Source organism: Sander lucioperca, chromosome 10 (genome assembly GCF_008315115.2).
Source record: "Sander lucioperca isolate FBNREF2018 chromosome 10, SLUC_FBN_1.2, whole genome shotgun sequence".
Lineage (NCBI taxonomy): Eukaryota > Metazoa > Chordata > Actinopteri > Perciformes > Percidae > Sander > Sander lucioperca.
This window is the reverse complement of record NC_050182.1, coordinates 7550737-7573736: the sequence shown is the minus strand read 5'-3', so window position 1 is coordinate 7573736 and position 23000 is coordinate 7550737. Positions and strand designations below refer to the sequence as shown.

At 37.9% G+C, this 23000-nt stretch overlaps 1 protein-coding gene across 2 annotated transcripts in view; it reads right to left on the bottom strand.

Annotated features, from left to right (window-relative positions):
* Nucleotides 1–8065: 8065 nt before the first annotated feature.
* Nucleotides 8066–23000, bottom strand: part of LOC116064585 (alpha-N-acetylgalactosaminidase-like) — a 28902-nt gene continuing 13967 nt past the window's right edge. For both annotated transcript variants that reach the window (XM_031319816.2, XM_031319817.2), the window contains exon 9: nucleotides 8066–8798. In XM_031319816.2, the coding sequence (XP_031175676.1) occupies nucleotides 8592–8798 (207 nt within the window). In that variant the 3' untranslated portion in view covers nucleotides 8066–8591. The remainder of the gene's footprint in view (nucleotides 8799–23000) is intronic.

The following is a 23000-nucleotide window of genomic DNA, read 5'->3' as shown; positions in this document are numbered from 1 at the left end:
ACTTTGGCACATCAAAAGCCTGTGCTGCCACCCGGTAAGGGCCAAACAGAAAACATACATAAACATAAATGATGTCCCCAGCCATGATCCCTCTTTTGGTCTCTCCACAACCATGTACATCCTGAGTACTGGCATATGGCTGTCCAGCCTGGTATAGTGGATGTGGTGGTATGTCTACATTTAAGCAGAAACAAGTGAAGCACTGTGTGACTGTTTAAGGTTTATTTGTCTGTTTTTATTGTTTAAGTTGATTTTAAAAATGTTTATGCTGCCCTCTTGGCCATGTCACTCTTAATAAAGATATTTTGATCTCAATTAACCTGGTTAAATAAAGTCTCACTCTATTCTATTTTAAGCCATCCATGACACCTCTGGGATATACATATGTTTAATCATTTATATTTATATATTAACAAGGACTGTGGATGGTACATATAAAAATGCTGTAAACAATGCTAGGCCTACATAACATGATGTCAAGACAACGTGATATGTTGTAAAGAGCTGATCCATTCCTTATTTATACTAGTTCGAGCCCTTGCAGCCTCTGGCACTCAAGCACTTTCCAGGTGAAGTCAATTAAGTCCTAGGGTCAGGGTTTAAGGATGGAGATTGGTATTGGGCCCCAGTGTCATAGAGACTTAGGCATGCACACACTGACTGTTAAAAAGTTTCCATATGGTAGTTTTATATCATTGCACACTCTCCAAGCCGCGTGGGCTGCTCTGTAGCCTCGGCTGGCTCTGGGGGCTTTCTTCGCTCTGGGATCTGCTGAGGCAGAGGAAGTGGTCCATGTCCACCCACGTCTTTCCCACACAGCCCCTTTTGGCACGCCTGGGGTCAGCATGGGTCAGCGCCTTTCTGCCAGCTGCCATCACTCATGGATGAATGCACAAAGGAAGACACAAAATATTCTAGGAGTCATACACTTGTCCTTTAGATCAGGGGTTCTCAACCTTTTCTACTTCAAGGCCCACCCATTCATACTTGTAACTGGACAGGGCCCATTAATAAAAATCCCAAATTATTTTGGCTGATCTTCTCTATTTTAATAATGTAATCTAATAATCTGTTCTAAATGTATTAATGAACTACAACAACACCACCCCCTCGTATACAGATGGGAGCCCTCGAATTAAATAAAAACAATAAAAGCAAACAGGAGGTATACAATTGTATGGGAGAAACCAACATAAACCATAAAAGCATGGCATTCTCGGTCAAAAGGAATTTATTAAATGAAAGTGTCGGTCCTAAGAACAAGAACTAATGATTCAATAATTAACAGTAGAGTTAAAGTGACTATATGTAACTTTTTAATGTTTCTAAAGCTCTGTCATTTTTCATACAATGATCATATATGACTTGTAACAGCAAACGAGACTAACAGTGAAAAGAATGCTATTTTTATATAGTTTTTAGTAAGGCATCTGCCCAGGTCAGATTTTTCCTGCACAGTCACAGAATGATTTGTGGCAGGTAGATGAAGCTACAGTCACACATTCTGATGGGTCACAAATTTCTTATTAACATCAGTGTTAGCGAATGCCAGCGGAACCATGTAAAAGGAAGCAGGAGTTGTCTTTATATAGGCCTAATCGTATTTTAATGTTATTTTAGAAGTTATCTGTTGTAGTTATGTCTGATACTGGGGCAGGACCATCACAGGAAAGAAGAAAATTAAACAAAGAACAACTAAAAGATAAAAGGGAAAAGGAAAGTGAAAGACAACAATAACGCGAGTCACACTCGGTCGGGCTTTCAACAGATAGCGACAATTATGTCATTGTAAATGATTCAAAACCGACCCCGAATTGGCCCTCAGGTATGTAATATGGCAATTTTATTCATAAAATAACTTTACAGTGCGCGATGTGATTGTACATCAGTACATCCATTTAGCGCGGAGGTTTCCCCTTTACTCCGTGTTTGTGTTGGCCTACTATTTTCTTTTCCCTTGTCCCCCTGTAACGTTACTTGTGTAAAGCGTCCGTGGATTTCATGATATGCGCCATATTAATCTAAGTTATTATTACGTTGGTTGCTACAACAGTCTCTTAATGCTTTGGCTCGTAACACAGGGACAGTGATACCTGGTTTAGCTCACGAGACAACCGAAGTAGGCTAAGTTACCCTATGCTACACTTGAAATGCAACGATGCATCTGTAACTTAAGCAAAACATTCATCATGACTATATGACCTCCCGGTAATGCTAACTCAGTAATATAAAGTGGGCAATACAGCACCATAAATAAAAGACCTTTACGACAGCAGGTGTGGTAAAACCACTACCCCTTTTGTCCAAAGCGGCCGCTAGAATCAACACAATGTAACTGAATGTTACATATAGCCACTTTAAACATGAAACAGAACAAGAACAGGTGATGCAGTTGTCTTCATCTTTGGGGTTCCAATACCACAAATTTTTCTCCTTATCTGTGATCAACATGAACACATAGCACATACTAAGAATGTAATATTCCCATTGTAAGATTTTCACAATATAACTGTATGCTGTCAACTGAAAATTCCAGGATCTGGGATTTCAAATCTATGGGCAGGGTAATGTCATTTGCATTGGCATCTGTCGGAAATGAGTCCAAGATCCACAGATTTCCTTCGCTGGGATCCTCAGAGAAATATTTAGCAAAGTTCTCTGTCAACTGTGTGAGATGCTGGGTAACTACACTAGTCATGTTCACGTGTGGGGAGTTCTCCAATATTTCACTCAAGAGTGTAAACATGTCGTTCCTCTCCTCCTGGGCCCTCAGGGTCCACAATGCCAGTTTTCATTTGAAAGCCTCTACTTTGTCAGCAACCAAAAATATGCTGCTATTTCTCACTTGGAGTGTAAGGTTCAACTGGTTCAGCAATGAAAAGATGTCAGAGAGGTAAGCAAGCTTAGACTGGAACTTCAAATCTGCATAGTGGTGTCCCAGTGGTGATGTTTTTTTCTGTAAGTAAACAGTAGACTTTGTTTCTTAGTTCAAAGAGATGACTGAGGACCAGTCCTCTGGAGAGCCATCTTACAAAACTGTGGTACAGCTGCTGGACATAATCTACCTCCATGCTCTTACACAATTGAGAAAAGCATCTTGAGTTCACAGTATATAAAAGTATATATATATTTTTAATGAAGTTGACTGTTTTCACGACCACATCCATCACTTCATGGAACTCCAGTGACATCTTTTTTGATGGCTTTTACAATGAAGAAAATTCAGTGTCTATTTAGCTTTAGGTGCCAGATCGAGTATCTGCCTGATGACGCTGCAATGTCATTGATGCCGCACCGTCACTGCATGCGCCAACGCAGATCTCCCAATTCATGCCATTCTGGGTGAAGTACTCCTCCAGGCAACGAAAACCTTCCTGAGACGAAGTTTGTGTTGGTATCTCTCCACAGAAAAGCATCTTCATGCAACCCACTGCTCCAACGATAACATACAAAAACCAGCAGTAATGCGGCATCGCTAATGTCAGTGGACTCATCCAGTTGAGAAGAAAAAAATGGGGGTACCTTTTATTCTTTCCAGAACCTGGGTCTGTATGTCCGAGGATATTTCTGAAATCCTCCGACTCACTGTCAACAGCTTTTTAGCACTATCCTCTCTAGTCATTTGGGGGCACATATCCACACAGCAGCTGGTAGAACCAATTCCTCCGCAATTGTGAAGGATTTCTTGGTATGTGCCACAGGTCTCGATACCATGTAGCTAGCTTTCAAAGCACATTTAGATTGTGTTGGAAAATAAACAATAGACCTTTTCTGTAATTGTAGCTCATTTTCTTTTCTTTTGAAGTAGTCCTATGGCTTTCCAGCAAGAGTTGGATGTCTTTTCTCAATATGCTGCCTCAGTTTGGACGGCTTTAGCGCCTCATTTGTCAAGCCACACTCCACACATTGGTCTTTGGTCCTCCCGTATGTGTTGAGTAAATGTTAGGCTCTATGTGTTAATATTCCAGGTATAAAACAATAACATAACATCAGGAGTTTGTAGACTTCAAGGACTACACCCATTAACTGCATTTCAGTTATTAATAACACATCGTGAGATATGTTCTAAAACTAAAACTTTAAACAAACCAAAATAAACATGATTTTCTCAGGCCAAATGCAAAACTAGATGAATAATTAAAAAGATTATTAAAATGAATTAAAACAAATATGTATGAATGACAGTTCAATTTATTCCCCTCATCAGTAACAATTCCCCCAGGGGGATAAATAAAGTTAATATTAGTCTTATATTGATAATAATACTTACATATTGTAGAAATATAATTGTTAATGTAATTAAATATTGAAAATCATCCATCTTGGTTTGGATTATTTATTTTTATTTTTCATATTCACTTTTAGCTTAAGACTGGTGGTGCTGTAGCTGCAGTTCAACAACCAACTGTTGCAAAATCCTTTGCAAAGTGTGTGACCTATGCTCCCATTTCAAATCAAGCCCAGGATTTGAATGAAGCAGTGGCCTGTTTTATCACCAAAGATATGATGCCATTTCAGATTGTGGAAAAACCTGGATTACTTTGTCTGATGAAAAAGGCAGTGCCACAATCCAAACTACCAACAACAAGCTACTTCAAGGAGGTACGAGCAAGTGTGGAGGAACAGCTGGCAGAGGGTGTGTGGTTTGGTGCAACTACAGACCTGTGGACCTGTGGTGGTGGAGGAGAACCCTTTATGAGCTTTACAGTCCACTACCTCTCTACTGATAGACCTTTTTCACAGCAGACATGCTGACATGTCCTAGTAGGAAAAGCACAGGTGTATTCCAAACCATTAGTGATGGCTGCATTCCACTTAGGAGAGGCCCTGGTATTGTGCATGCTGACTCACTGAAATAGCTTACTGGGACACTTGATGGAATTGAGCCATCGTTAAGGTTATCAATTTCAGCTGTGCTTTTCCTACTATGACAAGTCAAAATGTCTGCTGTGAAAAAGGTCCATTGGAAGGTTAAGTCTCACTGTCTTGACACTCTTTATTTTCCTGAAGACCACACGGCAGAGCATATCACAGAAATGATGCCGACATGTGGTGCAAGGGTTTTCTCAAAGCTTGAAATGGAAAAGCAGGCAGAATTGAACATCCCTGAGCATTCACTGATACACGATGTGGTCACCAGGTGGGGATCCACATTTGAAATGATTTCTAGGTTCTTAGAGCAGCAGCAGGCCATCTGTGGGGTGCTAGCAGGAGACAAAAGCACCTGGCATCTTATGCCTAAAGACAATGACATCACTGCCCTGGAGAAAGTAAAGGCCGTTTTACAGTTGTGCGGAGGCTCCACGCAGAGCTCTCGCCGTAGCCTACGTAAGTGGCCTGATGTTTATACTTGTGCTCTGGTGTGTGCTTCGAGCCGGCATGTGTGTGTGTGGGGAGTGGGTGATAGAGCGAGGGAGAAGTGAGAGAGTGACGGCGATTAACTTTGGAGCGAGTACTGACTCTAGAGTCATAGCGAGAGAAACAAAGTGTCTCCCCTGTGCTCTCTGACCACGGTGGGAAATCTGTAGCAGGAAAAGTTAACCCTCTCCTTGATTTCATTTTGTTTATGGAGAAGGAGAACCAGGAAATGAGTCGGGGGGGAATTGCAACGCTACCAAGCCACGGCCGAGCTACATGCGTCGCTGCGACGTGTAGTTACATTTTTCGAGAGGTGCGCGTCAGGCTACGGCGTAGGGTCCAGCGTAGACGCAGAGGGGTCTGCGGGGGTACGCCATCGATTTTACGCAGGACTATAAAATGGCCTTAAGCCTTAATCCTCTTCGTGATTTCACTGATGTCCTGGCCTCAGAAAAACAACTCACACTTTCTTTACTAGAGCACATCAACAATGAGATACTTCAAGATCAAGTGGAAGACAGCACTCTCACTAAACAAATTCAACTTGTAATAATAGAAGACCTGTTAATGCAGCTGAGATATACAACGGAAATGAAGAATGTTCTGAACATATTCAGCTTTGTGGATCCCAGGTTCAAGGGAAGCTTTGCCAGATTATCTGAATGACACAATGTGAAGCAAAGCTCACTAGCTTCAGGATGTGCAATGCCATTAAAGGGATGGTTCAGAGTAATTTCACTCTAGGGTCCTTTGCACCATGACCTCGAGCCAAACACCCCCCCAGAAGCTTTTTTTCCCTTGGTCTAACAGAGCACGGCATCTATTGCCAGAAGAGACTACCGGTAAAGTAAAGTAAAGGTATGGAGGAAGAAGCGAAAGAACAGAAGAAGAGATCAACGAAATGGCAGAGTTTGAGGTTAGCATTGTACGCGACGATGAGTGTATCAATTTCGAAGGTCGCCCGTACCTATTCGAGCCTGAATACACAGACGAGGAGCTACAACTAATGGAGGAGAATCAGAGAGCTAGCTAGCTAGCAGCGGTAGCAGCAGAGAGGAGAAGCCATCAGGCAAGTGTTATTGAAATAAACTCCTGGTGTACTTATAAACTTTCCAATGCCTCGTTTTAGAGTACAGAACCTATTTGTACCATTGTACCATTGTACCATTTGTACTATTGGTACCATTCTGGGCATTATTAGTGGGGTAATTTACAAGATACACCTTTGGTTCCATTAGTGCCTGCACTAAGCCATTCGGCTGATAGCGCTAACTTGACCAATGTTAGACCAAGGGAAAAAAAGCTTCTGGGGGGGTGTTTGACTCGAGGTCATGGTGCAAAGGACCCTATGGTGAAATTACTCCGAACCATCCCTTTAATCCAAGTTTGTTTTGTTCCAAAAGGATATGCATAGCTCATATTTAATTCCAGAGATGTGGACCTTGTTTCTTTTTATTTATTTTCACTGTACTGTATTATTTATGTTTCAAAAGGAAGCTACTGTTTAAGTCAAAAGCCAGCAAGATATTTTTTTCACCATGTTTCTAGGTTCTCCACTACAAAAGAATTAAAAATACACAAACCGAAAATATAAAACAATTTTGTATAGATGATCAAAAGAGCTTTGCAGACAGCAGCCTTTGACTACATTTGTTTTCTTTAAAATGGAAATACATAGCATCTAACTTATATTTAATTCAAAGAGACAAACACTTTTATTTAAAGTTTATTTTTATTTTCATTGTGATTTGTTATCCATGTTATAGTATTATTTATGTTACACGTTATACATTTATATAAAAATCAACAAGATCTTTTTAACCATGTTACCAAGTTCTCTACCTCAGGTCCAAAAAAAATGTAGAAAGAATGCACCAACATAAAACACTAAATAATTTTGTGATCTATTTCATCAAAAGAGCCTGAAGACTTTGACTCCATTGGTTATTATTATTATTATTACTACTATTATTATTATTATTATTATTATTATGTTATTATGGTGTTAAGACAGCATTAAATAACACATCCAAATCTGAAGTGTTCATGTGATTATATACATTAGTGTTAATTAATCAATTAATTAACGCATAATCCGTGATTATTTCTCAGATTATATTTTTAACAACAAAATCTATAATTGTTACATCTCTAATACTAACGTCATTGTTTTTTCCCTTCAGGAACTTTTCCATCATTTGCCACACCACAACCTAACGCTCACCGTGCCTAGGCTAACTGTAACTGAGCGTCGTAAATTGATGACGTTGTTTGATGATGGATTTTATAGAATAATTAATTATTTTGAATAATCGTTTATAAACTTAATATAATTCGAGCATCCAATTGCCACTTGAAGGTATCTACATAAGAGTGACATGACCTAACCCTTACCCTAACCATAACTTGTCATGACAAAAACCGAATGACACTTACTAAAAGAAGCATTATGTCATAAACGTTTATGACTTGTTTATAATGTGTATGACACGTTCATGACAGTGTCATGTCATTCTTATGTACTTTATTAAAAAAATATCTTTACTCACAAAAAGTGAACTTGAAAACATTTTGCGGCCCATTAAACAGCACTCGCAGCCTAGTGGTTGAGAAAGTCTGTGTATGTGCTCATGCTAAAATATTTATAACAGAGGTAGCAGTAGCTAGCTAGCTCGGTTGGCAGATCAGGAAATTTTTAGGTGACCAAAATGTTCCAATTAACTTTAATGAAGTGAAAACACACAGTAGGAGGGTCAGAGATGAAACAGATGAAAACACAGACAACATCCAAAAATAAGTTCACGTCTATTTTAATGTACACAGTGCCATGGACAAGCATGGCTAAGTCTCTATCATGATTGTCAGGTCGGCATGTAAGTACACAAAATACGTACACAAAAAAACGATACAATTGTTACTTCCCCTGTATTAATTATGTCACAATTTTATCTATATTTTGACAACATTTACTTACTGGCACAAATATCTTAAAGAAGGACAAGAATTAGGCACATGTTTTATTAAATTGAAGGAAAGGCACCTCTAAACAATTAAAAAAAGAACTCCAATATTAAAACATGTTATATTTGGTTTTATGAACATCAGTGCAAAAGAACATCTGTTCAATGATAATTCAAAATAGGGTTGAGATGGCTTTGATTGAGCCTGTCCGCCTTTTAAATGATTCTATAAAATACCAGCTTAGCATTTTTTTCCTTTCCACAAAAGTTTCTTCATAACACAGTATGATGCCCAGGTTTAGCTTTGTGTAATGTGAACTGTGAGACTTTCTTTTGCTGGTAGTGGAGAGTCTCCATCTGTTTTGATTGTTGTTCTGTGTAAACGTACCACATGACAACACCTGAGGGATTGATGGAGATGGTGAACTCTGTGGTGGCGTTCAACACCTTCACCGTCGAGCCAGTAAACACATCATAGGCCTAAAAGCAAGAAAAGAACATATTTAAGCATGGGCTTCGGAAGCAAAAAAATGTGGGTGGGTCCTCCCTTGCTAATCAGCGAAGATAACCATACATTAGGACCATGGCTTTAATATCAACACACAGCAGTGGTACAACAACTAGCTTCTCTCATTGACCGATTCAAAGCGCTGCTAACACTGGTTGATTGATGTTAACATTACTGTAGCTAGCTAGCTAGCCTAGCAAAATGTCATAGATAACTGTTAACATTATAACAACATGTGTAAGTTTACTGTAATTCAATGCTGCAACAAAGACTACACAATGCATTTAAAGGCAACAGGCGAACAAATAATGAACATTCACTTAAACATACAGCGAGTTTGAACATATATTTCATTAAAAAAGCAACTGCTGCAAAAGAGAGAGAATTTGGGAGAAAATTGCTGCAAGAGTAAATGCGTAAGTTCCAATATAGTGTATTAGTGTACATTCTGTTGAAAATATCACAGATTCATGCCCCCCAGGTATTGATCCTAATGGCACTTTACAAGTGAATGAATCTGAAAATGTTTTCTGCAGGGTCACATGTAGTACTAGTACTATTCCAGTTATAATCAACAATAGACCATACAAAGTGTTGAATCCCCTAAGTAATAAGAAGTTGACTGCAAACATAGTCAATTTAGCATCCAGTTCACGTCAGCCACAACTTGCCCCAAAAAACGAGACAGTGTCTGTAACTCGACTCAGATCAGTTAAATCACAGGTAACCAAAAGAGGGGCAATACTTAACAACCTAATTGGAATTACAACTACCACTGCAATGATAGAACAGGATGGGAAAATTAGATGCAGTCTACTAAATATCAGATCTCTGTCTTCTAAAGCAATACTAGTAAACGAATTGATATCAGATAATCAAATTGATCTATTCTGTCTAACTGAAACATGGCTGGGCCATGAAGAGTATGTCAGTCTAAATGAAGCCACTCCTTCCACTCATATTAATACTCAAATTCCTAGAGGCTCAGGCCGAGGAGGGGGAGTTGCAGCCATATTTGACTCAAACCTGTTAATTAATCCTAAACCTAAACTAAATTATAACTCTTTTGAAAATCTCGTTCTTAATCTTCAGCATCCAACATGGAAAACAGTACAGCCTATTATATTTGTTGTTGTCTACCGAGCACCAGGTCCATATTCTGAATTTTTATCGGAATTCTCAGAGTTTTTATCATGTGTAGTCCTTCAATCAGACAAAGTACTTATTGTAGGTGATTTTAATATCCATGTGGACGTTGACAGCAATAGCCTTAGTACTGCTTTCAACTCACTACTAGATTCAATTGGCTTTAGTCAGAGTGTGCATAAGGCCACGCACTGTTTTAACCACACCCTTGACCTTGTGCTGGCATATGGCATCAAAATTGAAGACGTAATAGTATTCCCGCAAAATCCTTTATTATCAGACCACTTCTTAATAACTTTCGAATTCTTACTACCCGACTATACGAAATTAGATAAAAGCTTCTACACTAGAAACCTATCTGACAGTGCTATAGCTAAATTTAAGGAAGATATTCCAACAGCACTAAACTCATTACCGTGCTGTAATATAACAGAGGATCTTTATGTAAACTTTAGTCCCTCTCAAATTGATAATTTCGTAGAGGGTGCTATGGCCTGCCTACGGACTACTTTAGACTCTGTTGCTCCCCTTAAAAAGAAGACGATGAAGCAAAGGAAACTAGCACCTTGGTATAACTCCCAAACTCGTAAATTAAAGCAAATCTCGCGCAAACTTGAAAGTAAATGGCGTTCCACCAAACTGGAAGAATCTCGTTTAGACTGGCAAGACAGTCTGAAAACCTATAGGAAGACCCTAAGAAAGGCCAGATCAGACTATTATTCATCACTAATAGAAGAAAATAAGAACAACCCAAGGTTTCTTTTCAGCACTGTAGCCAGGCTGACAGATAGCCACAGCTCTATTGAGCCATCTATTCCTATAGCTCTGAGCAGTGATGACTTCATGAGCTTCTTTAATGATAAAATTATAACAATTAGAGATACTATTCATCACCTCTTGCCCCCAACCTCTAATGGATCACCTTTAACTGACAGACTGCTAGAAAGAACGACTAGACCTGACATATACTTAGATTGCTTTTATCCTATAAACCCTCAACAATTAATGCTAAAGGTCTCTTCAGCAAAGCCATCTACCTGTCTCTTGGACCCCATCCCAACGAAGCTACTTAAAGAAGCGTTACCCGTGGTTAACACTTCATTGCTAGATATGATAAATATGTCTTTATTGACAGGTTATGTACCGCAGTCATTTAAAGTAGCTGTGATAAAACCTCTACTGAAAAAACCCACCCTCGATCCTGAGGTCTTAGCCAACTATAGACCTATATCTAACCTCCCCTTTCTCTCCAAGATCCTTGAGAAAGTAGTCACTAACCAGTTATGTGATTTTCTACATAGCAATAGCTTATTTGAGGACTTTCAGTCAGGATTTAGAAAGCATCATAGCACAGAGACGGCACTGGTGAAAATTACTAACGACCTTCTAAGTGCTTCAGACAAAGGACTTGTCTCCGTACTTGTCTTATTAGATCTTAGTGCTGCATTCGATACTATTGACCATACCATCCTCTTACAGAGACTGGAACATTTAGTTGGCATTAAAGGAATCGCACTAAACTGGTTTAAGGCCTACTTCTCTGATCGATCGCAATTTGTTAATGTTAACAATAAACCCTCCAATTACGCTAAAATTAACCATGGCGTTCCTCAAGGCTCAGTGCTTGGACCAATTCTATTCTCCTTATATATGCTTCCTCTAGGCAATATTATTAGGAAACACTCAATTAACTTTCACTGTTTTGCGGATGACACCCAATTATATCTGTCAGTCAAGCCAGACGAAACCAGCCAGCTAGCTAAACTTCAAGCTTGCATTAAAGATATAAAATCATGGATGGCCTACAATTTCCTGATGATAAACTCAAACAAAACCGAAGTTATTGTGCTGGGCCCGAAACACCTACGAACCTCATTAGCCGAAGATATAATTACTCTGGATGGTATTGCCCTGGCCTCCAGTACTACTGTCAGAAATCTAGGAGTTATTTTTGATCAGGATCTATCCTTTAACGCCCATCTAAAACAAACCTCTAGAACAGCCTTTTTTCACCTTCGTAACATTGCTAAAATTAGGAACATCCTATCTCAAAACGATGCTGAAAAACTAGTCCATGCATTCATTACTTCCAGGCTGGACTACTGTAATTCCTTATTATCATGATGCTCAAATAAGTCCCTTAGGACTCTCCAGCTGATCCAGAATGCTGCAGCACGTGTTCTGACAAGAACTAAGAAAAGAGATCATATTTCTCCTGTATTAGCTTCTCTCCACTGGCTTCCTGTAAAATCCAGGATTGAATTTAAAATCCTTCTTCTGACCTATAAAGCTCTAAATGGTCAAGCTCCTTCATATCTTGAGGACCTCTTAGTACCTTATTGTCCCACTAGAGCACTACGCTCCCAGAATGCAGAGTTACTTGTGGTTCCTAGAGTCTCTAAAAGTAGAATGGGAGGCAGAGCCTTCAGCTATCAGGCTCCTCTCCTGTGAAACCAGCTCCCAATCTGGGTTCGGGGGGCAGACACCGTCGCTACATTTAAGACTAAAGTGAAAACTCTCCTCTTTGATAAAGCTTATAGTTAGGGAGTGAGGAGTTGCAGTGAACGCCTAGACCGGCGGGGCAGGGTGTATAGCTGCAGACACAGCACCCCTGCTTTTCTCTGCTTCTCTTTACAGTCATCAGATTTACCTATCGTATAATCAATAATATAGTGCCTCTCCTAGTTATGCTGTTATAATTCTAGACTGCCGAGGAAGTTCCTTCTTATGACACGCTCTTTTCTTTTGTTTCCTTTTATGCACATCCTGTCTCAGAAGTGCTTGTTACTAACCTAGCTCTGGGGAGTTTACTCCCCGGAGTCCTTATGGTTCTTCTTCGCCTAGAACATCGCCTCGGATTAGGGCGACACCAAGACCTGGGTCTTGGGTGCAGCTGTGGCTATGGACACCCTGCTATGCACACCCTGCTACGCTCTGCGATTCCCTGCAATGCCCGGCTACGTCCTGCTGCGTCCACCGCGTCCACCCATGCTCTGCTGTGCCACGCTACATCCCGTACTGTCATAACCCCAACCGTCAGACACCGCCCACCAAGAGTCTGGGTCTGCCGAGGTTTCTTCCTAAAAGGGAGTTTTTCCTCGCCACTGTCGCAATAGCCACTGCTAATGCTTGCTCTTGGGGGAACTATTGGAATTGTTGGGGCTTTGTAAATTATAGAGTGTGGTCTAGACCTACTCTATCTGTAAAGTGTCTCGAGATAACTCGTTATGATTTGATACTATAAATAAAATTGAATTGAATATTAATTTCATATTTAATCATAAGTATAATATTACTGGTATTGAACCTATAATCTATTTCATTTAGGTGCAATCCTGCAGGCGAAAAAGTACTAGGCCTACTTCTGACGGCGCCTAGCTATACAGTGGCTTTACTAATATGTTCCGCATCACAAATGTTGTAAAGAAAACTGCCGTTTGCAAAAAGATGTGACACAAAGAATGTGCTGGGATGTAGAGCATGTCCACGATGGGTGATGTTAGTGATATGAGGACGGATAAGGTTACGTAGGCTACATAACTGATAGACGGGGAAGAAAAACGATACCGCTCAAATAGGTAGGCTACACTGTAAAAAAAAAAAGTTATTTCACTGGAATTCACTGTATAATTTTACGGATTTTTTCCGTTTTTTCTACATTAAGTGTTAATGCCAGAGAAATACAGAAAAATACTTTTATTTAAAAAAAAACCCATTAATTTAAGGTTTTAGTCTGTAAATTGATATAATGAGATAATATAGTTGTTTAACAGGATAATTCCATTGCTTAACGGTCTTGAAAGTTAAATTACATTGAATTTTATGTAAAAAGACAAAAAAAAAAACATAATTTTACGGTGTGTAAAATTGAGGCCTCTTTCTGGTTTTTTACTGTTAAACCTTAAATTTAATGTAAAGAAACGTTAAAAAACAATCGTGAAAAAACGGTAAAAAGTCTGGCAGCAAAAGTTGCCAAACACTTACCGTGAAATGACAGTAAAAAACCTTATGTTATTCTACAAAGAATTTATTTTTAAAATACAGATATCTACTGTACATTTTCTGTATTTTCACAGTCCAACTACTGTAGATTTAAAAAGAATTGTAATCAAAAAACATATTTAGAATGTTAAACAAATGTATAAATCTGTACAAACACTGAAAAATATTGCAAAATACCTTAAAATTACATAATTTAAATGAAAACTGCTGTTTTCATACGGTTTTCTTTGGTAAATTCACAAGATTATTCAATCCATCCACAAGAACTCCCTGTTAAAGTACAGATTCCTGGATGTAAAACACATAAAAATTATGTAAAATGACTTTCAAATACCCTCCTTTAGGCGTTTATTTTATGATTATCCAATCTATTTACGGTAAATTCCTGTTTAACACTGTGTTTTTACTGTACAAAAAAGAGAAGATAATGGGATACCTTCCAGAAACATTGTAATAATAGTCATTACTTTATATAAACAATATTTGAGAGTATTTACAAGCAACTCTCCAATATATCTACATACTTTTACCATTAATGTATGTTGTTTACTTTAAATAAACATTCATTTATAGTTATTTACATGTCAAATTAATGTAAAATTACCCTATTTGACAGCCCATTAATAGTATTTTAAAAGCTTTAGGCATTTATTTTACATGATTATCCAATCAATTTACAGTAAATTCCTGTTTAATACTGGTTTTCTACTGTACAAAAAACAATATGTGATAATAACTTGCAGAACCATTATTTTATAGTCATTACTTTATATAAACGTTACAATCAACTCTTCATTATGTCTACAGGCTTTTCCCCATAAATGTATAAGGGTTTACTTTATATAAACAGTATTGTATAGTGTTAAAAAGAAACTAATATACTGTACTTTAATCATTAATATATCAGGTTTACTTCATACAAACAATACTTTATAGTGATTAAAAGCAACTATTCAATATATCTACAGACTTATCCCATTAATGTACTGTGTGTTTACTTTGTAAAAATATTTGACAATATTTACAATTAACTATCCAATATATGCATCAGAGACTCTTCATAGGGTAAATATTGGTATAATGTATAGGGGTCCATTTTAGCTTATTCAATGTGGTCTCATACTGTGTGTTAGTGTTTTAATCGCTGTCAAACTTCATCCTGGCCAGTGTCTCTTAATGCAAGTCTACTAAATTCTAGCAATAGAGTAGGACTTTAGCTTTGCAGTTATTTGAAGAGGGATTAACAGAGGTACTGAGACAGGTAGGACCAGCCATACCCGTTTAATGCATTGAATGAGGCTGACATGAACCCTCACTGCATGGCCTCAACAACTCCACAGCAAAAACCCACAAGCAATTGTTCTCAATTATAGTTGGATCAATGTAATTATATTAGAAACTACACTACTGTAGTATTTTGCAAGCATATTTATGGTAATACAAACAGTAAAACAACTTGGCAGCACTCAAGCTTAAAAAGCTATAGGACTACTGCACCAAATCACCACTGGTGACAAAGATGCTGTATTTAGATCTGTCTTTGTAAAAATAAACATTCTTTCACCTAAATATTTGTGGAAACAAAGCCATAGCTTCAGTTATGGGAATGCATAAGAGACAAGAGTCAACCTAAACTACAGGCCTTGGATGTACATGATGTCTATTTTAGTCCAAGTCTGTGATATGCTCATCACTATATAATCATGTTTTGGTCTGGTGAATTAGTTGACAAAAGAATCGTGCAGCCACAGTTCACATCACATAGGCCCACAACCCTATAGGCCTACAGGATGACGATACAGTACACAGAGAGCCAGGCAGCCTACAGCCTGGGTAAGCCTACATCTTCACCATCCTAATATTTTAGGGGCCATCTGATGTTCTTGCCTCATTTCACTTCCGTGGAGGCCATGGGCCTATTTCAGATTCATGGCCCAACATCTTTTTCCATTGACTGCTTACTTTGCTGATGTCTGCGGTGACGTCTCATACTGTGTCCACTCTGGCTTTTGATGTTTGTTCCTGTCTATGTCATGCAAACAGCTCAGAGCATGAGCTTCCCTCTTATGTGGGGTAGAATGAATATTCATGCATGTCCGGTACCTTAAATGCCTCACCAAGACCTCGGTGATCTGACCACCCCTGCCTCTGAAATTACAATACAATACAATTTCCATTGACTTGCAATGGTTACACAGGCATTGATGCACATATTGGGCAATGTGTGTTTCATTAAGGTGTAACATTAATAAGTTAAATGGATTGCCTGTGCCACAGCTATGCTACACTTTTATAAGGGGTGGAAAATCAATATTAATGCACACCAGTACCTCAAATACAGTATGTACCTGCTTGCCTAACTTGCACACCACCTAACCTAACTTGTTCCGCTAGTTCCAACCCTCATACAGTTTAATTCAACCCTGCGTTGATAGGAAAGTGTGTCCCCTCCTATGAAAGTCATGCCTACCGACAAACAGTATGGACATCTGCAACATTATGCTTATTTGAGAAATTATCTGTGATTTCATTTCAAAACTGAAGGAGTAGGCTTTTCATAAAAGGCTGTTAATCCACTTTAAAAACGTTGGAGTCTTCCAATACAAACTCCAAACTGTTTTAGGCAAGGCTCAGTGAATGTTATGAAAATAAGCAATTCAGAAATTTGGGGACGTTTTTACTGTTTTTCCCAATTCCCCACAGTCAGAAACTAATATGCATGCGGGACAGACCTCTTTTTAATGTATTTGGTGTACTTCAAATAGAATATGTAGCATACATGTTCTTTTCCTTATGAAGTTGAAATTGTTGTTAAAACAATTTTTCTTAATATTAAGACCCAAAGTGAGTCACAGTGTTCAACAAAATGCAAGGTCATTGTGCAGTCTACTGCTCCTTCAAATCATTTTGCCTCTCCCCACTTTCTACAGGTCAAAGGGAACAAAGAGTTTTTCATGGGCTGAGGTAATATACGGTGAATAAAGACAGGGAGGACACAGTATGAATAAAGCTTTACATTGGTGTGCAATATATTTTTTTTCAATTTAGCAATACATGCAATGTGTGAAAGACTGGGAAGGGATGCTAGGGCTCAACAGTTCAACCAAGGCTTCTAGCATCAACGTGAACATTGATAATCAGGGCGTGAAGCGATGTAAGACCTTAAAATGGTTGAAAAAACAGAAATGTAAACAGAAATGGTCTCTTTAGTCTAGGCTACGTGCTTCAGGAAAGTGCGCGCAGATTCAAATAATTGAATGTTGCACAATCATTGGATGAATCATGCCGGGCAGAGACGATCTTGACCAATGATATTGTTTGACTTCATGGGGGGCTGTGCTAACGTCAAACTCATCTCGACGCAGAGACAGTGTGGATAATAATGTAACGCAGGAGTCAGGACTTCTCCACGATGATTCACATTCAGCTTTCACTTAAGGTAAAGTAATACTTTTCTTTTTATGTACATGCAGTTTCCTCACGAGATATCAACTGGACACGAGTTAAGATAACACTTGCATACGTTTCACAATTTTAAAATGTCAGCAGGGATAACGTTAGCATTTGCCGTTTATGTGCCTTATCAAAGTGTGTCTGGCGTTAGCTAACGTTACATTAAGACTGTCCTTATATAATGTTAGCCCTGAATGTGAACCATGCACCAATCGTAATTTTAGCTAGCTAGCTAAATATATAACAGTTAACTAGACAGTTAGACAGTTTAGCAGGTCAGCTTGATTTGCTGGGTACTAGCTAATACTAGTAATTAAAGAAACGTTATAACGCTCCGTTGCTCCTAACGCTAGTAGTTAACATTACTGTTAACTAACCGGTAACCCGCCGTTTAACGTTACCACCTAGCTAGGTTATGCCTCAAGTTTACATAAGCTATCTCAGCTGACTAACTTTACGTTGGTTCTACTTTATGAACAGTGAACCACACGTTGTAACAACAACAAGTTACAACTTGACATTAAACGGAGCGTCTGCTTTGTGGACCACAACATCTTAATTTGAACGTGATCGTTATTTTCACTCATGATTCAGTGTGTCCAACTTAACATTACCATTCTGTCTTTCCAGAGAGAATATTTCCATTCCCGCTTTCCACATAAAAATAAATGGACAGGGAATTGAACAAACTCAGAAATAAGATATATGCTACCTGCTCTATTTATAACTGTTTCTTCCTCCAGACAATTGCACTCAGTCTGTAATTAAATATGTATTTTAAGTTTAATTTTTGCTGTAAATCAAAATAAATAAATACCTGGTGGTCAATGCTGGCAAGCCTCCACAAATAAATCTATGTATACTACTGTTACAGTAATGTTCAAATCTCACCCTAATTCTTTAATCCTTGTTTAGGCAAGATGGAAGAAAGAATACCAAGATAAGAAGATCAAGAAGATAAAGAAAGCTAAAGTAAATAGATGTTCACCCTACTGTATTACACGTTATCATCTGTACCTTACCACATCTTTCTCACCCATGTTATGGCTCTCATTCTGTGTTCAGTTTGACAAGGATCAACAGACCAGACAACTCTCCCACAGCCAGCCTGAGAACCTGCTTTACGGTCTGAATAGCCTGGGTGAAGTTGAAGACTCGTGCATCAGATGGCTGAGAAAAGGATAGCCCAGAGCAAGAGGGAGCCCAGCAGAGGCTAAGAAGGAGGCAGCAAAGGAGTTCACAAACACACGTACAGCTAATGGAGGTACCGAATGACAGGTCCATTTCAGAAAGCAGGTTTAGTGAAAACTCTGAGTTTGTTAACCCTGAAATGAGGGTAATTCTGGGTTTTCCGTTTCAGAAAGAGAGGTAACCTAACCTCGGACTCTGTGAACCTAACCTAGTCGGGAACAGGTTTTCTTCTTTCAGTCTCCTCCCTCTAACACAGCTCTCTTTCATTTCATCATTCATAATTGCAGTCTGTATCAGGCGCATTTTAGCGCAGTTTGTTATCGGCATGAATAAAAAAACAGGGTTGGTTTATTAACCATGTTAGGCAGATTATAAAACGTTTTTTTTTCTCAAAACATGCAATGTCCTTTTGTCGACGATCCCGGTGATGTAGAAGCTGTATTACTTTGCAGGGAGTTAAACATACGTCAGGAGATGATATTGAGGCCCCGACGCATTTTAATTTCCAGATAAATACCTATTTGAGCGGTACCGTTTTTTTCTTCCCAGTCTATCAGTTATGTAGCTTACATAACCTTATCATCCTCATATCACTAACGTCACCCATCGTGGACATGCTCTACATCCCAGCACATTATTTGTGTCACATTACATTTTTTTGCAAACAACAGTTTTCTTTACAACATTGGTGATGCGGAGCATATTGGTAAAGCTACTGTAGCAAAGCGCCGTCAGAAGAGTGTGACTCACTCTGAAACGTTTTTTAAACGTTTGTGTAGTGTTCCCTGGACACAAACCAGTAAGAGCCATTAAAAAAGAGTTCCACAGTATTGCAGGTGAATGATGTAAACCCTTTGAAATATAAGATTATGAATTATAGTTCTGTTGATGATGATGGTGCTGCAGCCTCAGAATGGGATTAGTAGGCCTAGGACTTTTATAGATTATAGGTTCAATACCATTTCACCAGTAATATTATACTTATGATTAAATATGATATTAATACACTATATTGGAACTAACGCATTTACTCTAGCAGCAATTTTCTCCCACGCAAATTCTCTCTTTTAAAGCAGCCGCTGTGTTGCTTTTTTAACTAAATACATGTTCAAACTCGCTGTATGTGCAGTATTTCTGCCCACCAGTTTGTTTGTGGTTGTTACCATGGTGAATCGTAGTATCATGGCTCCATTCATGCTGCCTGAAACTGAAAACTCAGAGTTTCCCATCTCAGGGTAAATCAACTCAGATATCAGGGTTACTCTCAGAGTTTGTTAAACCTCCTTCCTGAAACGGGCCCCTGCATTGTTAACGGTTGCTTTACCTGGTCTGTGCTTGTAAATAAAACAAACCAGATTTGGATTTGTAACATTGTTACACCCCTTTTTGTTGGTACAGCCTTACTTGAGTCTAAACACAGTGACTTGGGACTTGTTCAAGACGGTGAAGGTTAAGATTTGTGACTTGCACGTGTGACTTAAGACCGTTACACACTGGGGGCGTGACGAATAAGCGACGTCAATATGCAAAATAATCACCTGTGAATATTTCACATCAAAACTATTCACACCGGCAGCAATGGAAATTTGTGACAGTTTTCAATATAAGGTTTGGATATACACACCAGCTCATCTACAATGTCAGTAGGACAGATGCTGAAGAGAGCGAGAAAGTGACGGAAGATGTGGTGTGAGCGGACGAGAAAGAGAGAGCAGTCGGAGCAGAGGAGAGTTAACGTTTAGTGGTGAAGATATGAAGTGATTGTACAGCAGCTAGATTCTGCAGTTTGACAACAAATAAATGCAGCAGCTCCTCAAAAGCACCAAAAGGTGTCCTGTCTGGTTTCCAGGCTGCTGAGTGGAGGGACGGGGGTTAACTTCAGATACGTCCCAGGAAAAGCTGTAACACTAAGCTACTGTAAGCTATTTATTGAGTTTCCTCTAACTCTAATTGAGTATACAGTTAATACTCAATTGAATTCCCTCTGCAAAACAGTGTAGCATATGTCTCGGGCTTATTGTGAAAGGTAAAAACGGAAAGAATGTTTCTGGCATACGCTGCCATTGTAAAGGTTGAAAGGAGTAATAAAGTTTGCTGACGTACAGTCTGTAGTTGGGACAGCAGCCTCCGTGTTGTTGTTTGGTGATCCTCATAAGTAAACACTACTTGTGACAAAAACAACAGTTCGAAAAAATATATTGACATGCGAAATAATCGTCCCTGGTGTGCAATGGTCTTTAATCTCACCTCTGATATTTTTGATTAAGAGCTACTCTCTGGCGAAGCCACAAACCAGAAATGTAAGACTCAAACTATGATGTCATCAGGTTACTAAGCTGCTTCATAGACAATGAATGTGAAACTAATTTTGTAGAATAAAAAAAAACCAAATGAGGTTTATTCTATGTTAGCATTTTATTTCTGAAACAGAAACTCTACCCGTTACCTCTGAACATCCCCCTGGGTGATCTCAGTGTCATCTTTCAAATATTTCTCAATTCATTGTTTTTGGAAAAGCTCCAGACATTATATCAGATGACATCACAAATTTGAGTTTTTAGATTTTGGAGAGAGTTGTTCATGTTCAGTGACATTTTTAACACACATGTATGAATTCCCAAATTGCCCATAGTTCCCCTTTTGCTATAATTCAATGTACCAGACAGTTTTTGCTCCCATAAGTTTATTCATATGTGAACTTTAAGGATAGCACTGTTTAAATAGTGCATTTCTTTGTAAAGCATGCAGTAAATGGTCATTCTATAATACTTTCTGGTTATGATACATCTTAAAATCTCATACATCTCAAATAGGGATCTTCAGTGAATGGATTGGACAATGCTGTAAAATGTCAGCAGAAAAAATTATATATTTATTGCGTGTAAAAGTAGTTGATGCAATTGCACTTTTACCTTTTGGTTTTTGTACATTCAAAACCCCATTTACTAATGAGGAAGTTGTGAACATATATTGGTTAGTAATAGTAATTACTGTCAAATAATGTTTATGAAGTAAATCCCATGCACTTTAAGAAAAGTCTGTAGATATATTGGTGTTGCTTGTTATTACTGTCAAATGAAGTTTATATAAAATAAACATGTATGTACATATAATGGAGAGTTGCTTGTTATTACTGTCAAATAATGTTTATATAAAGTAAACCCCCTACTTCAATGAGGAAAAGTCTGTAGATATACCAGATAGTTGCTTTTAAGTTACTATAAAACAATGTTTATATAAAGTAACCTCATATATTAATAGTAAAGGTATGTAGATATATTGGAGAGTTGCTTCTAAATTACTATAAAACTATGTTTATATAAAGTAAACCCCGTACAATAATGGTAAAAGTATATATATATATATTGGATAGTTGTTTGTAATTACTATAAAGAACAGTTTATATAAAGTAAGCCCCCATACTAATGAGGTACAGTCTGTAGATATATTGGATAGTTGCTTGTTATTACGGGCAAATAATGTTTATATAAAGTGAACACCCATACAATAATGGTAAAACTATGTGTATATATTGGATATTTGCTTGTATATATAAAGTAAACCTCGTATATTAATGGTAAAGGTATGTAAATATATTGGAGAGTTGCCTTTTATAACTATAAATGAATGTTTATTTAAAGTAAACAACATACATTAATGGTAAAAGTATGTCGATATATTGGAGAGTTGCTTGTAAATACTCTCAAATATTGTTTATATAAAGTAATGACTATTATTACAATGTTTCTGGAAGGTATTATCCCATTATCTTCTCTTTTTTGTACAGTAAAAAAACAGTATTAAACAGGAATTTACCGTAAATAGATTGGATAATCATAAAATAAATGCCTAAAGGAGGGTATTTGAAAGTCATTTTACGTAATTTTTATGTGTTTTACATCCAGGAATCTGTACTTTAACAGGGAGTTCTTGTGGATGGATTGAATAATCTTGTGAATTTACCAAAGAAAACCGTATGAAAACAGCAGTTTTCATTTAAATTATGTAATTTTAAGGTATTTCTGCAATATTTCTTAGTTTTGATAAAGATTTATACAGTTGTTTAACATTCTAGAAATGTTTTATAACAAGAATTTGTTTTAATTCTACAATAGTTAGACTGTAAAAATACAGAAAATATTTACAGGAAATTTCTGTATTTAAAAAAAGAATTTTTCTGTAAAATAATGTAAGGTTTTTTACTGTAATTTGACGGTAAGTGTTTGGCAACTTTGCTGCCAGACTTTTTACCGTTTTTTTACGATTTTTTTTTTTACAGTGTAGTATCCTGAAATGAAAATGCATCTATAGTCGGGGCCTTAATATCCTCTCCCGACGTATGTTTAACTCCCTGCGGAGTAATACAGCTTCATCAACAGGAC